The sequence below is a fragment of the Vulpes vulpes genome, chromosome 6 (assembly GCF_048418805.1).
Source record: "Vulpes vulpes isolate BD-2025 chromosome 6, VulVul3, whole genome shotgun sequence".
Classification (NCBI taxonomy): domain Eukaryota; kingdom Metazoa; phylum Chordata; class Mammalia; order Carnivora; family Canidae; genus Vulpes; species Vulpes vulpes.
In genome coordinates this window covers 49,707,361-49,721,968 of record NC_132785.1, presented here as the reverse complement: position 1 = coordinate 49,721,968, position 14,608 = coordinate 49,707,361, and the positions used below count along the sequence as shown (strand labels likewise).

Sequence of the window (14,608 nt, the reverse complement as noted above, 5' to 3'; positions counted from 1 at the left end):
GGTCATTCCTTTAAAAACATTACTTGAACGAAATTTTCATCTGAGGGGGGAAAAAAGGTCTTTTGGAAATTTGTAACCATCTCACTAGGACACAAACTATCAGTTTCCCATCATTGACAAATTCACCTGTGCTTTGGATAAAGTATCTGAGGGTGTATGTTTTCATCACGATTCACATTGGAAATAAAACAGATTAGATGTTTGTTGGAAGCAATACTTTCTACAATTGAACAACCTATTTATACTAAATCTTTACAAACAGAATGCCACATTATTTAAACCCCAAGACCCTTCAAGACCCAGAGTCACCTACCTGCAGACCCAATTTTTGTGACCAGCCAATTTATAGGCAAAGTGAAAGAGACATGTGAACTGGATAAAATAACCATATGTCCCCACTGGAAGCCCCATTACTTGACTCATTTAAACCTTGCTGGACAAAGCACCAGGAGAATTTGCTGTAGGAAACAAACCTACACCAATGGGGCAGGGAGGAAATGACCTAATAGTGAGTCTCCCTTCTGCTCTAATTTCTGTGGTTCTGTGTTAAGAAAAGCTGTCCTGCTACACTGTTATGAATGCTTATGCCCCAACAAGAGAGCATTTCTTATGAAGAAAAAAAAAAAAGCCAGTTCAGAATTTAACATTTAAGTTGCCATCATCAAAAGGTAAAGACACTTTGGAACAATTTTGTTTGGGAACACTTTTAAGATACAGTGGAAAAGTGTGTTTTTTTTCGTTCACTCGAGAATATAAATGCCAACAAAAAGAGTGTGTTTACAATTTGAATTTTGTTCGCTGGCTTCCCAAAATTTAGGGTAACCTTTTCCATGCTCCTGGCTGCTTATAATGCTAAGTGGCATCCTTTAAACTGTTATTCAATGTGAAACCCAGTGTAGATGGTTAATGGAGGCAGTGCTGCTTGGTCTGCCATTTTGATGGCCCATATCCTGCCTCAGTTTATTTCAGTCAGAAGTATTTATCAGCTGACTATAAGGTATACACAGAGAGGTGGAGAACATTTAGTGAGTGTGTGCACAGGTGGGAGAGGGGAGTGGATGGAATTATTTGCATATATGAATGAAAAGGTACATGGTGGGATGCTTGGGTGGCTCAGTGGTTGATCATTTGCCTTTGGCTCAGGTCGTGATCCCGGGGTCCAGCGATCGAAACCCCGCATCGGGCTCCCTGCAGGGAGCTTGCTTCTCCCTCTGCCTATGTCTCTCATGAATAAATAAATAAATCTTTTTTTTTTATTTAAAGAAAAGGTACATGGCTCTTCTCTCTAGGCAAATATTTATGTGCATTCATGGAGGAGCTGGGTTTTGGAGTCAGGACACAGAAATGGACATTAAAATACAATGTCAATTTCAAAATATATTTCTATAAACTGCAGTGTTTTTCCAGTAGCCCACTCCTGATTTGAAATGAAGTAATGGTATTTATGCTGAAATTGGCGTAAGTCCAAATGGGATGTTTCCAATGTCACATATTTTGTCTTTTGAATTGAAGTGCAAGTTTGTGCAAAGATGAACCTCTGAGTGTGTGAGGATGAGCAAGTATGCAAGGTCAAAGCTGAAGGCAGGTATTCGTAATGGGAGGGAGGGGGTGACCCACTTAATATTGCTACCCATGTTCCCAAGTCCTGGGATTTTCAGGTGTTTTTACTGCCAGTGAAAAGTGCAAGTGATACTTCTCACATTGATGTCACCAGTTCACCACTGAAGTCAGTTTTGTCTTTTTTTTTTTTTTTTGTAAGGGGCTGTTTAGCATTTACAACCTTGGTAATATTTCAGCATTCTTTCCTCCCCAAGTACTTTTGCATCACAGGTTTTAAAACTTCACTCCTTATGTAGGTAACAAGGCTGAGTTCAGATAGTACCTCTAGGATAGATTTATAAATTTATAAATTCTCCCCATTCTCTTACAAAGAGGCAAACGGTATTACTGCAAATAACCTTTAAGATAATTAACTGACAATGCTGCAACTAGCATAAAATCTTCCTTCAGGCGACACCTAATTTAAGTGTTACTGGCACAAAGTGGAGACAGATTGCGCATCACCACTGCAATATTTACATAGCAGAAACCCACAGAGCAGGAAACGCGAGGCTCAATGATGCACTAAATTAGGAACAACCATACTCCAGTGTTAATTTGCTCTCCATTCTATCCAAATCTCAGGTCCAGAAATTGGTACAAACACATACACAACCTCCCACTCTTAAATGACTAAACCGGAGGAGCTTTTTGTACATTTTTGCCCCCAAATTAAAATAACTCGAAAATTTATATCCTCTTTCCACAAGAACCATTTGATCAAACTGCATTTATTTCATTACAACTTGCTCTTACTTTGATCTAAAATTATTTTCTTGTGAATGCTGCATCAGAGTCTATAGAGTAAAACTACAGACTTCTATTTTCTCAAAGGCTGCCAATATAGTTTATAAAAAGAAGAAGCTATACAGAGACTTGAGGGCCATGTAGTGAAATATTCAGAAACATGGAAGGGCAAATTTACCTGAAGCATATTTCTCCCTGATGAATGCTGTCCCCGCACCGCCCCCCACCCCGCCCCCGCCACAAGCCAATGAATTTTTGAAACAACTCAAAGGATCTATATTTTAGATCCCCCTCACAGTATTTTAAACACCAGATTCACCCGAGGCATTAACAAAACATTTACCTTTCCTAATTGTTGATGTTCTTTAAAGGCAGTGATCAGTTCCTCAGCCCACTTGATTTTTTCAGGGGAAGGAGAAAACTGTTCCTGCACGACGGCAATTTGGTTAGGGTGTATCACCTGCTTACCTACAAGAAGATTAATAACACCAGAAACACGAAACAACAAACAGATGTTCAAACAAAATGTCTCAACCACAAAAGGCTCCTAATGCCTCACAAACTGTATGTAAAATAACTAATTATTTTAGACTTTTTAAAAACAAAGTAACTGCAATCTGGCATGCTTTTCCATAATACCACATAAGAAACACAGAAGAATGGAAGTAATTGTGTTTCTGATCCTACAGAAATGCCACCTTAGTGCAGATAATCTCTCATTTTTAGTTACAGGTGGGTTGACTAGACAGCTTGTTGACTAATCCTTTGGCTGGAACTTTAAAGGACAATATCTGCAAATTAGAGTGATTATTTTGAGTTAAGGTAAAAAAAAAATTATATGTTAACTCTTTCAAATTTTACAAGTTGTCTTTTGCTTATTTTGTACCATTATCCCACCTACCATGATTTCTTTTAGAAGTGGTCTGTTGATTTTCATAAAGCTAACAGGAGCAGATGTTACAACTATATTAATATAAAATAGTGGCTTACAATAACACATTTAATTTTCTTTCTTTTAGACAAATACAGTGTGTGTCATTTCTAACCACTAACAGAAAATTGATTTCAATGAAAAGATTTTACTCAGTACAGTGAAACAGAAGGCAGATTTGAACACAGTGGTCTCTAGGTTACTCCATTTCAAAATATTTAAATAAAAAAGTGTCTGAAAGTTTCTCTAACTAAAAACATAATCAGATTTTCCCTTTTTTCTTGTAGAATGAAGATTAAATACTTCCCTCTTATACAGATATTTAAATACCCCAGAAGAAAAGCTTATCTCTGTGCTAATAGCTTTAGAAAAGCTTTCTGCTTCTTTTTGGAGTTTAAGGATCTTGAGGAAAAAACATTACACAAACATAAGACTCACAGGCTTCTACGAAATCATGCAGTCATTAAAAGAAACAATTTAACAATCAGGGAAGTGTAAAAATCGAATCAGGTCATTAATAAAATACAACATAATTTAATGTTATAATAATGATGAAATTATATTTTATTACATGATAAAATTATGGACATATTTGGTTCTTTAAAAATGAATGTGCACTTAATGATAATTTGCTCTCCTAAATATATTTGCCCATATATCAATGTGCTTTGCTTTTGAAATAGTTGTTTTAACATTTGGCCAGTACAAATTATACCTTTGATGTAAAAGAAAGTTTTTTAGTATTTCATGGAAAAAGAGTTAAGTGAATAAATATAGCAATATCTTTTCTTACAGTAGCATAATTAGAACACCTTCAACCTTGCTATTTCATTCGCATATGTCAGCATACTAATAAAACATCAAAACCCTATACAAATAAAGATGCTTTAAATTATTTGAGGAATCATGCTTGCTTTGGCAGCACCATATATTAAAATTGAGGAATAATTTCAGGGAACAAATAGTATCAGTGATGACAAATGAGAGCTTTTCTCAATGGTAGGTATTGCAATTATACTAAGTCATCTAATAGCTGTTACAATATTATTAATAAAGGATGTCAGTTCTGGTAGTCATTTTGTACTAATTGTTAGTCCTGAATTTTATAATTTATGTACATAATTTACACAGATGTGTAAAAAGCCAGATTTCACGGGAACTTCTTGGTACAGATACTATGACTTGAGGAGCAAAACAGAAACTATTTAGAAATACTGGGAAACCACCGATGGCCTGCAAGTACCCATATTTCAGTAGTGAGGCTAATTTTAGGATATGTGTTAAGTTTTAGAAATTTATGAACATCCATGTATGAAGTTATCTTTTGTCGATTCTTGTGCACCCCAACAATGGAACATCAGACTTTAATGTCATGTGAGAGTGAGGCAAATATTTTATACAGAAGTGCTGTTATTGGCAAGTTACCGAGGGTACAAAATTGGAAGACATTAAAATTTATGACCATGAAATCCTTTTTACAGTACCACTTGATATATCGTGCTTTAAATCAATACCTGTCAAGTCTTTTAGGTGACTGTATGATGGTGTCATTTTTGTCTTCTACAAAAGACTGCAAAAAAGAAGAAAACCTACAGTGCTTCATATTTATCATCTTTCTTCTCAGCATGCAGGACTGCAATAACTGTGATGACTAAGTCAGCTGTTGAAGCTTTATTACAAGATATAGTTTTGGTTTCTTTTTATAAAAATAATTCCTAATGTGAATAGCCACTTGTATGGCCAATGCATTGATTTCAAATCAATCCACATGGACTATGGCCCCGTGAAATAACGACTGCAGAAGAGAAACCATAACGCACTGTTTGATGCCTGGCTAACTTTAAAAAAAACCTACAAAACTCGTTTAAAAATGTATCATTTTTAAAAGCAGAGAAAATCCTTATGGCATAGACTGAGTGTTGCTCATCAGTGTTGTGGGTAACACGATACTTTCATGAGATTCTAAAACTTTCAAACACCTGCTTCAGAGAGGGTGTGTATTTCTCCTTCCTTGCTTTTCTCTCTGCTTGTGCAAAGCCTAAGTTATGACAATTAAATGACAATTAAGACAAACAGATCACAAGTGGGTTTAAAATACTCAAAGCCCTTCTTATTTCAAAATACTACAAATAATCTGGTATCTTATTATTGGACTAATTACCTTTTTTACTGGTATGTAGAAATATAATTGGGACAACAAAGATCTTCCTTTAAAAAACTGCAAACTGGTTATGAAGTATAGCTCCCTAGTTTACTGACTTACTCACTTGAATATATAATGGGCACTATACCCTCTATGTCTTCCCATCCTCCCCCTGCTTCCATTTTGTGTGTGTGTGTGTGTGTGATTTAATACTCCCTGTTGTTGAGAAACAATAGTGCCAAGCGCATAAGCTCCTCATGCTGAGTTGGGCACAGTCTAGAAATCTAAATCTGATTTGAAGTAACGTGTCTTCTGCGACTGAATTAGGGACCAATTTAATTCAGCCCTGTTTCTTGGAGAAATTCTCAAACTCCTTTGTAAGTTCTGGAGCAAACATTTACCCCAGAGGTAGCTGAGGACACCCAGGTTATACTGAGTGATGGTGATACAGGTTAGCATCAATTCAGTGTTTTCAAAAATTTTTTTAAATTTTTATTGAATGAGTACCCATTTCACAGCAACATCTGGCTGCTTGGCAGCTAATGCCACACATTTTAGACCAACAACATCGAGGTCTATTAGATAGATTTCATGGAGTGTTTCTCTTAACTTTTCCATTTGGGCTATGTCCTAACTGGTCATTGGAAAGAGGCAGGTGTAACAGGCCATGGGGACAATGGCAACCTTGAGGCCAGGATAGAGGGACTCTTTCTTTCTTAGTCACTGTTAAATGTAGGGAGGATTAATTTATTAATAGTTCAGATGACTGGAAAATATTTCTGTATACAAGATCACATTTATTTACTTATTTATTTATTAAACAGATTTGAGGGGAATCACATTTTAACTCTTCATATTAAAAACATAAGAACAAATAACACAATTATTTAAGTCTAATATAACACTAAAATTGTTTCTCCAGTTGTTTAATTTTATTTGGAGTTAAAGCATCATTCATTAAGATATGTTTAACATGTAAGGTCACTTTATGAACTCCTTAACTGGACATATTTCAAAAATATTTACAAAAGGGACAGCAAGGATGCTTATCTCTTTTCCTCATTATTTGAGTTCATTTCTGATCATGATATTCTTAGAACTTGCAGCAGAAGAATAAATAAGCATAAAAGAGTTTATGGCTTAGCCATGGTTGCGTGTGTGTGTGTGTGTGTGTGTGTGAGAGAGAGAGAGAGAGAGAGAAAGAGAGAGTGTGAGTGCACACAACTGCAGATATGTGTTTGTGTATAGAATCCCATTGTGGTTTTGGAAAAAAATGGATTTCTGTTTCAAAAACATAATTTTCGGTTGCTCCCCGGACTCCTGATGCTCAGTGATCGGACACATCAATCAACAGATATCTGCCAGCACTCCAGGACCGGATTGTAGGGAACTCACTGACCTTAGTGACAGCCAATGCCCGTAGGTGTCGCCAGGTGCATAGACACTTACTAGGAGGTGGGAGAGAAATATGGGGCTTGAAGTGGCAGGAGAATAAAAAGCTAGTTATGAGTAAAAAAAAAAAAATTAAAGAAGATATCAACAAAGTTTCTTTCAGAAATGAGTGAATATTTTGAATGTTTAAGGAAATTTTTGTTCTACCCATCAGCCCAAATTCTTACGGCTGTTCATTCAAAAACACTTCTATAATAGCCTCATCCCTTCTCCAGGGTCAGCAAAAAACAAAATACTTATGAGGACAGAAAAAAAAATGGTAACTAATGTAAAGAGGAAACAAAATGAATGCTTCATTGTTCGACTTGCACAGACAAAGGAAAACATGACAATTTGTTCAGCAGGTTCTTGCCCTAGATGGCTTTTTCACATTTCAAATAGCAGAATAAGTATATGAGATATATGGCTACATTAGAAACTCTAATTTCTGGTTCTATTTCTACTTTTCTGGAATGTTTGCTAATTTAGATCCTGCTTTCTAAGGTATCATCAAAAATCATACCAGTAAATCCCATTGCAGCTCCTTCCCTTGACTGCCTGAGGAGCCCCTCTCCATCTCGAAAGTCGATGTACACCAGATCTATAGCCTGTAGACCAAAGGCTTTCGCTATGACAATAATCTTTTGTCGGGCGTACAGAATATCTTGGGTTTCTTTACTACTTGTTGCACCTGAAATGGGATGTAGACAGAAAAAAGAGACATTAACTCGGAAACCAAACCTAGCCATCTGTTGTAAAAACTTGGTTTGTAAAGACATCGTCCTGGGGATTGTTCCCCAGCAAAATGATGACTCTAATATAAATGAAGAGAGGGATATGTGGAGGCAGAGTTAAATCTCATATGTGTCTCTTTATCTTGGAAGGCATCTTTCAGCGTCATTACCTGTGTGTATTAAAAAAAGGATTCTCCTGCATCTCAGGAGATACAATCACAAATGACTTGATAGGTCACAAATTACTTCTGGTATATATTTTTCCTTTTTGCCGTTGCTTGGAAAGTATCGGTCCAAAGACAGCACCACAAAAGGTGGCCAAGTGGCTGTGTGAGGAAATGGTTAACTTCTCTCACTGAGCACAGAAATTTGCGTGCTGGGGTTGTAATGCTCTGCCATAACTAAGGTTCTGAGCCAAATAGTGCAGCTTCAGGGTTTGGATGAAGAACTCAGGGAAACGGAAGGGCACTCATTTTGAAAGAGGCAGAAAGTGTCCACTGAACTGTCGGAAACACAAAGATCTCTTAGAAAGACTGGTATTAAACTAAGTTCCTTTTCTTTCACCCTAAGGGCGGGTGTGTGTGGGGTGTCACTGTTTGCATTTGGACCGTGACACTCCGCTCAGGGAGAGCTCCAGTCTCTAGGCCACTGGGACTGTGGTTCTGCACATGCTTTGTGGCCTTGCTGTCTTTTCTAGGTGTGCCCAGAGTCACTACGTACACATGTACCCAGACCGGAGGCACAGTGCCCAAGGGATGGGGAAGATCAGTGGAAATGAGCATACTATCTCAATAAATATTTAATAAGGAGTTCTGAAATGTGTTTTAGGAGGAACTTAAGATCTATTTAAAATAATATTTGCATATTACATTTACTGTAGAAAATGATCTAAAGCAAATGTGAAATTATGTTAAATTTGTGTTACAAGCCTAGTTAACTCTCAGATGAATGTGAAAACAAAATATTTAAGCAACAGAGAGGCTATTCATATATTATACTCAAAATGAATAAAGTAGATGTCATATACTCCTGAACACATGTGAGGTTGCAACAGGCTTTTTATTACTTTATAAATGAACAGAAGTAGTAATATGGTGTTCCGGAAGCAGGACAGTTCTGAGGTGCCCTAAATTATCAGAAAGTACTGCCCATTCAGCTGAAAAACCATTGTCATGATTGGCAAATATATATTGTCATGTAAATGTCCTTTCATGAAGGGGCAAAGAAAAATACATACATACACACACAGAGATACATGCACACACGGAGACTGAAAAAGAGAGAAATGTGTTTGATACCTATGCTGGCTCGAAAGTCTTCTCCTCCAAAAACGACTGCATCTAGAAAAAGACCTACTTGAGGTCCACTCTTTAGTGCTTCTTCACACACGGCCTGTAAAAGAACAGAACAGAACCAAATCTCATAGAAATGCACAATATAGAGAGAAGCAGCATGGTGTATTTTCAGTAACAGAAAATTCCAGCTCTGAACACAGTTTGGCTGAAAGCAAACCGGCAGTCCTAAAAATGCAGCCCTAAATTTACCCCTTTTGAAAGGCATTTAATATTGTCCAAAATAATTATGCTGTATAGATTTGCTTTGCTTAGTGGATTATATTTAGTTTCAAATATATATGAATACAGTTCTAATGTTTGAATCACAGTTCATCTAATTTCTAAGAAAACTTTGAATTCACTTTGATTGTTCTGTAAATTGTTTCTCTTTTCCTGAAATTTGTTTTGTTTTAAGAGACTCTCAAACAATAAACATAAAACCACAGGAGAGAAGGAAAGAATTTTTAAATCAAATTAATTGGATTATTTGTGTTAGGATCAGGATTTCTTAGTAAATGGTCTCAGGATTAAAGACATACAGTACAAAAATCTACAACTCCAGAGGGGAAAATAAAAATGCAACAAGTCATCCAAGATGTATTAATTAGCAACTTCCATATTTCTATGTGAAAATAAAGATTAATAACATTTGTCATAGATGTAACAATCTACTGAGATGGAGATTCAGCATGCTAATGTATGTGGGTAGGGAAGATCTGAAAATTGGGAGTGGACACTGTTGATTTATTTCAGGGGTTGAAAGTGCTTCTAGGTACAATATGAAATAAAACGGGGTGGTGGAGTTTAGAATTCAATCATCGTATGAATCTAGTCATATCTAAGGGACATGCTTTATTTATATCTCAGAATTGTGGGGCAGGCTAGAAGAATTTATGATCAGTTGTGTAAATGTGCTGATCATGAGGCTTGAAGCAGCTTCCCAAACATGTGCCCTCTGCCCCTCCTGCATGGTCCAGTAGGTCTCAAAGTTTCCTCTCAGAGCATTTACTCCCATATTATCTCTCTAGGGAAGTGTTCAACTATCTCTTTTCTTTGGTTTTAGGGATTTCTTCCCTTTTGCCCTCTGAGATGGGGTGCTACATTGATGTTCATGAGTCAGGTGAAATGTGAGGCATATTTTGGAAAACAGTTTAAATGATGTGATAAAGGGGGAAAAAAACAAGCTAGCCATGATATCATTAAGGCAAATTATTTAATGCAACCATACAATGCTGGAAAACACTTGGCTCAGCTGATCTTCCTGAATGCATATCAGGAAATATTTTATGTTCTAATGTGACAAACTGAATTAATATACTGCAAATTATTGATGTATACTAACCGACAAACAGCAGTCTTACATACTAGACATTATGGATACTATTACTACAAAGAGGCCAGAAAATTTCCCACTAAAAGGCAATTGTTACAAAAGAATAATTGAAAGTTAATTCATAAGGACAACAAAATAGATTTTCATGTATAATTCATTAATAAATATAATTCAAAGCGTGTGTTTACATAGGATTATTTAAAGTGAGAATATATAAATATTTCACTTAAATATTTAGGATTGGGAAGTCTTTTCTTGCTATTTAGCTAGTTTCTTTGTTTTCTAAGATGCTCACAGCCTGGTTTTAGATTATTATAGATAACAAATGGTGTTCAAGGTTTACTTTGCCTATAAATCTTTCTAGAAAAATATTTTAAGTAGATGTCAAAATTGAGAACAAAAGTTCTCTTTAGGTAATAAATAAAGTAACTTATTAGTTACATTATATTCTCTTACCTTAAAATTGAGCAAACCCATTGCAGTTTCCACAAAAGGGATTAAATTCATAGGTTGTTCAAGTTTTCGGCCTTTTAAGTAGAATGAAAATTTGTCTGAAAACTAAAATCAGAAGTGTCATTGGTAATTAGTAGGGGGAAAAATGTACAATCACTGAAATGTAGACACAGTAGTATTTGAGTCTTTGGCCTAAGGAAGTAATATCCCAGTCTATTCCATACATGAAAAAGAATTAAAACAAAACAAAACCAAACCAGGAGGAAAGACCAAGATAAAAAGGTAACAAAGTTTCCACCAAACTAAATAGTAAATTTAGTGCATTATAATGCTTTTTTTTTTTTTTTTTTCCCCTAAAGGAACAATTTGAGGCCTAGGAGTTAGAAGTGGAAAGAGAGATTCTGGAGTCAAAATGCTTTCCTTGAAAACATATTTACTTAAGACCTCTAGCCTTCACTTAGCTAAATGCAAATGATAGGCCCCCAAAACAGCGAAGTCTTGTTCTACCTGCCATTCTGTTTTTGTTTTGGACCAGGCACTGACATGAGTGTAACTGTTCAGCAGCCTTCTACGTGGAACCCATATTATTCATTATAGCACCATTATCCTTTGTTCAGAAGGTTTTTCTTCATAAATTTTTAGCTTACCTAGGAAGACCTTAAAAAGGAAGTTTAATTCTTTGAAGACCAAAGCTCGCCAATTTTTTCCATGAGACCAGTTCACAGCTAGCTCTGTGCTGCCAGTGGGGTAGCCCAAATTCCAAAATCTATCATCTGGAAACATACAAAAGCTCTTGCACAGATCTCCACCACCACCACCACCCCCCCTTTCAAAAGGAAAAAAAAAACACAACCCACCACACTCTAAATTGTAAATCTATTATGTCTATCTAGATCTAATAAGATGTGGGGAGATAAAAAAGAAACAACACAGGTATGATAAAGATATTTTTGTAAATAAAGATGAAAACATATATATTCATTTTAAATTTAAGGAATATTCAGCCATTAATGGATATCAAAGGAAAAGGGAATTTTAATCATCTCTCCATTCAGTCTCAGTTGGGTAAATCATATCTAAGAGATTTGCATAAATATAAACCATCAAAGACTTTTCATCTTCAAAGGGGGTTTCAAGACCCTATAAGCTTTGTACTGTAATCATCGCAGGTCACCACCCTGCAGGAATAGGGCTGCTATGGCAACATAAAAAAACTAATGCTTAAGGCTTAGCATAATATTCTGACTAATAGAAAGGAAACTCATTTTAAAAGCTGGCAGCCTATTTACCAGAAGCAGGATTAGAGGTGTTATTTCCCCTTTTAGCCGCCCCCTCCTTGCTTATGCAGCACCCCCCCCCCCCCCAAATCTAATCACTGGGATCTTTAAAAAGCTTTTGAGCAATTTGCAGTAACTTTACAATTAGGCTAAAATAAATCACAGCTTTCAGTAATGAAGAATTATTCCCATGTTGCCCCTCCCTGCCTCAGACACCATCATCATCACCTCCTTAGTAACTTTTCAAGGGAAGGAATAACTCAAGCAAAACAGCAAGAAAGAAGAGAAGGCTACGATGTAAGGAGACAAAGTGTATAATATTCCATGAAAATAAAAATAAAACCTAACTTATGTCACATTTAAGTTAGAAAATGGGGAGTGAAATATTAGGGGTTTTGGTGTTATGGATGCACCGGTGGAACTTTTTTCTCATTAAAACAACAACAACAACAGCAATGTGCAACAGTACTTGCCCCATTCTTTGTGATAAAGGTTGTACCTACAACAAAATCATAAAGTTTAAAACTAGTTAAATACTTTACACTCTATTTCCTGTTCTTAGAAAAAAATATCTAACCACCTTTTGTTTTTAAGCCAACAGGGGCATTTAAAAATGAAATATTCTGGCCCATTCTCCTTCTCCTCCTCCCCTTCTTTCTTAAAAAATTGCATTAAATACTGACACAAAAGGTAACTAGTGGAGAAGTTTCAATTAATTTTTTCAAAAGGAGACGATTAAATGTTTCCGGCCTGGTAAAGTGTTCATTTCAGTGAGGTGGTGGGGCTGGGGAGGGGGGTGAAGGAAAAGAAGGGGAAAAAATCACAAAGAGATTGGGGAGGAGATGAAGTAGCAGGGCTCAGCAATTCTTTCAATTCCAGTGCACACCCAATAGTGTGTTGGAAGAATGCACACTGTTCGGGATTTGTGGGAGAATTGTCCCACGACAAAGGAGGCAGAGTCACGCTTGTTATAGTCCAATAAGCCATGCCAGTCAAACAAGAACCCACACTAGCGACAAAAGGCCAGCAAGAGATTCTCACACAAAAGAAAACAAGGAAGCCCATCTTTCAGTTGTGCATCAGGGCTCTGGGTTTTATGCTTCACATAAATACAAACGGAGAGGAAAAAATAAACAGCCCAAAAGACTTCTGTTAACTAGAAATCCTATTTCTATCCAAGGATTTAAAACAGCGAACAGAAGCTGTAGCTGAAGGCTGGGTTGGGTCCTCCCCTCTTAAATGAAGGGTAATAACGGTGATAAACAGGCATTAACATGAAACCAAGAGGGAACAGTGGCTTCAGATTCCATTTCAATCAATTTAAGACACATTCGAATGGGGTAGAGGCCTCAGGGATTGTAACCTACTGTAACCGGTATCTCCTAGCTTCTGAGGGGTGACCCTGGAGAGGAACTCCAGTTTAGAAAGTAAATATGGGTCCTTGAACATGGGGTCTTCAAGAAGACGCCAACATGGAGCTGTCCAGCAGAAAAATAGTGGCAGCTATAGATGTAATTTGAAATTTTTTAGTAGCTACATTAACGGAGTAAAATGAAACAGGGGAGTTTAATTTTAATAATGTTTGTTCAACCCAGTATATCTGAAATATTACCACTTTCAACATGTGATCAATATAAAAATTACTGAGATAATTTATATTCTTTTTTGGGGAGGGGGCTGCTAAGGCTTCAAAATCCCATGTGTATTTCACACTTATGGCACATCTCAATTTGGACTTGCCACATTTCAAGTGCTCAGTGGCCACATGGGGCAGGCGGCCACTGCGCTGGAAAGTACAGGTTCAATGCATCTACATGCATGAAAAAGGTGAGTAGTTTGCTCCGGTATTACAACTGTTCCGTGTATGGCTACATTTGCAGCCACAGCCTCAGGGATAATCCCAGATATAGCGTCAAAAGTACCGTCTGCACATCCACGGGCATGTCCTAGGTTCTGTGCTTGGAGTGGCACAACTGGCAGGTATTTTATTTGGCAGAGATCTGCAAAATCATAGCAACCTCTAAATAAAATCTAGCCTCCCCCTACTTTAACAGTGAAAACAATCATAGTATAATTAGGCCTATTTCAAAGTTTTCTTAAGTAATTTGAAATGCCAGGTTTTTATTGGCCAAAAAGTCTGTCATGAAACACACACACACCTGTCAGCAATTTAAAAAGGACAGACTAGAGAGCTGGTCAGGAAATAATATCTGTGCTAATTAAAACCACTAGTTAAAAGCTTCCTGTTACTTCCTCTAGTTGCCCTCAGAAGTGACCTTTCCCTCTCCTCTAGGTTCATTTTTTCCTTCGTGGCTAATGTGCTTTCGCTGTCTATGAAGACTGCAAATGAACCTGGCTAAGAGCCATTTACTTCACTGTTCTTTCAGGTGGAGGTTAGGGCCTGGCAGGCTGTGAGAAGTGATCCAGTTCTCGGGCCAGCCTGATTCCAGGGATTGCTGTGTGAGGCTGCTGAGGAGGCGGTTCTGGCCAAACTGCAAGTCTTGAGCAGGGAGCAGAAGCATCATCCCAAGAGCAGAGTTGTTCCTTTGAACACTCTGGGTAAGGCCAGGCTCTCCTTGTGTGAAGGGAACAGTCTCTGGGGCTCTCCCTCCCCTTTCCCTCAGTT

At 37.1% G+C, this 14,608-nt stretch overlaps 1 protein-coding gene and 1 long non-coding RNA gene across 11 annotated transcripts in view; one reads left to right on the top strand and one right to left on the bottom strand.

Moving 5' to 3' along the window:
* The window catches only part of CLYBL (citramalyl-CoA lyase), a 293,861-nt gene that overhangs the window by 59,417 nt on the left and 219,836 nt on the right, over window positions 1–14,608 (bottom strand). For 8 of the 9 annotated variants that reach the window (XR_012002038.1, XR_012002036.1, XR_012002037.1 and 5 more), the window contains 4 exons: window positions 10,709–10,810; window positions 8,884–8,977; window positions 7,375–7,542; window positions 2,690–2,814 (listed from right to left, as the gene is read on the bottom strand). Coding sequence is in view for 6 of the 9 variants with exons in the window: in XM_026003693.2 (XP_025859478.1) it covers window positions 2,690–2,814; window positions 7,375–7,542; window positions 8,884–8,977; window positions 10,709–10,810 (489 nt within the window). In the remaining 3 variants the exon portion in view is untranslated. Of the gene's footprint in view, window positions 1–2,689; window positions 2,815–6,330; window positions 6,869–7,374; window positions 7,543–8,883; window positions 8,978–10,708; window positions 10,811–14,608 lie in introns of those variants that run through there. The other variant, XM_072760940.1, reaches the window with a different exon arrangement.
* LOC112923804 (uncharacterized) overlaps window positions 1–14,608 on the top strand; it is a 92,571-nt gene that overhangs the window by 72,826 nt on the left and 5,137 nt on the right. For both annotated transcript variants that reach the window (XR_003235767.2, XR_003235766.2), the window contains one exon: window positions 14,370–14,541. This is a non-coding gene — a long non-coding RNA (uncharacterized lncRNA). The remainder of the gene's footprint in view (window positions 1–14,369; window positions 14,542–14,608) is intronic.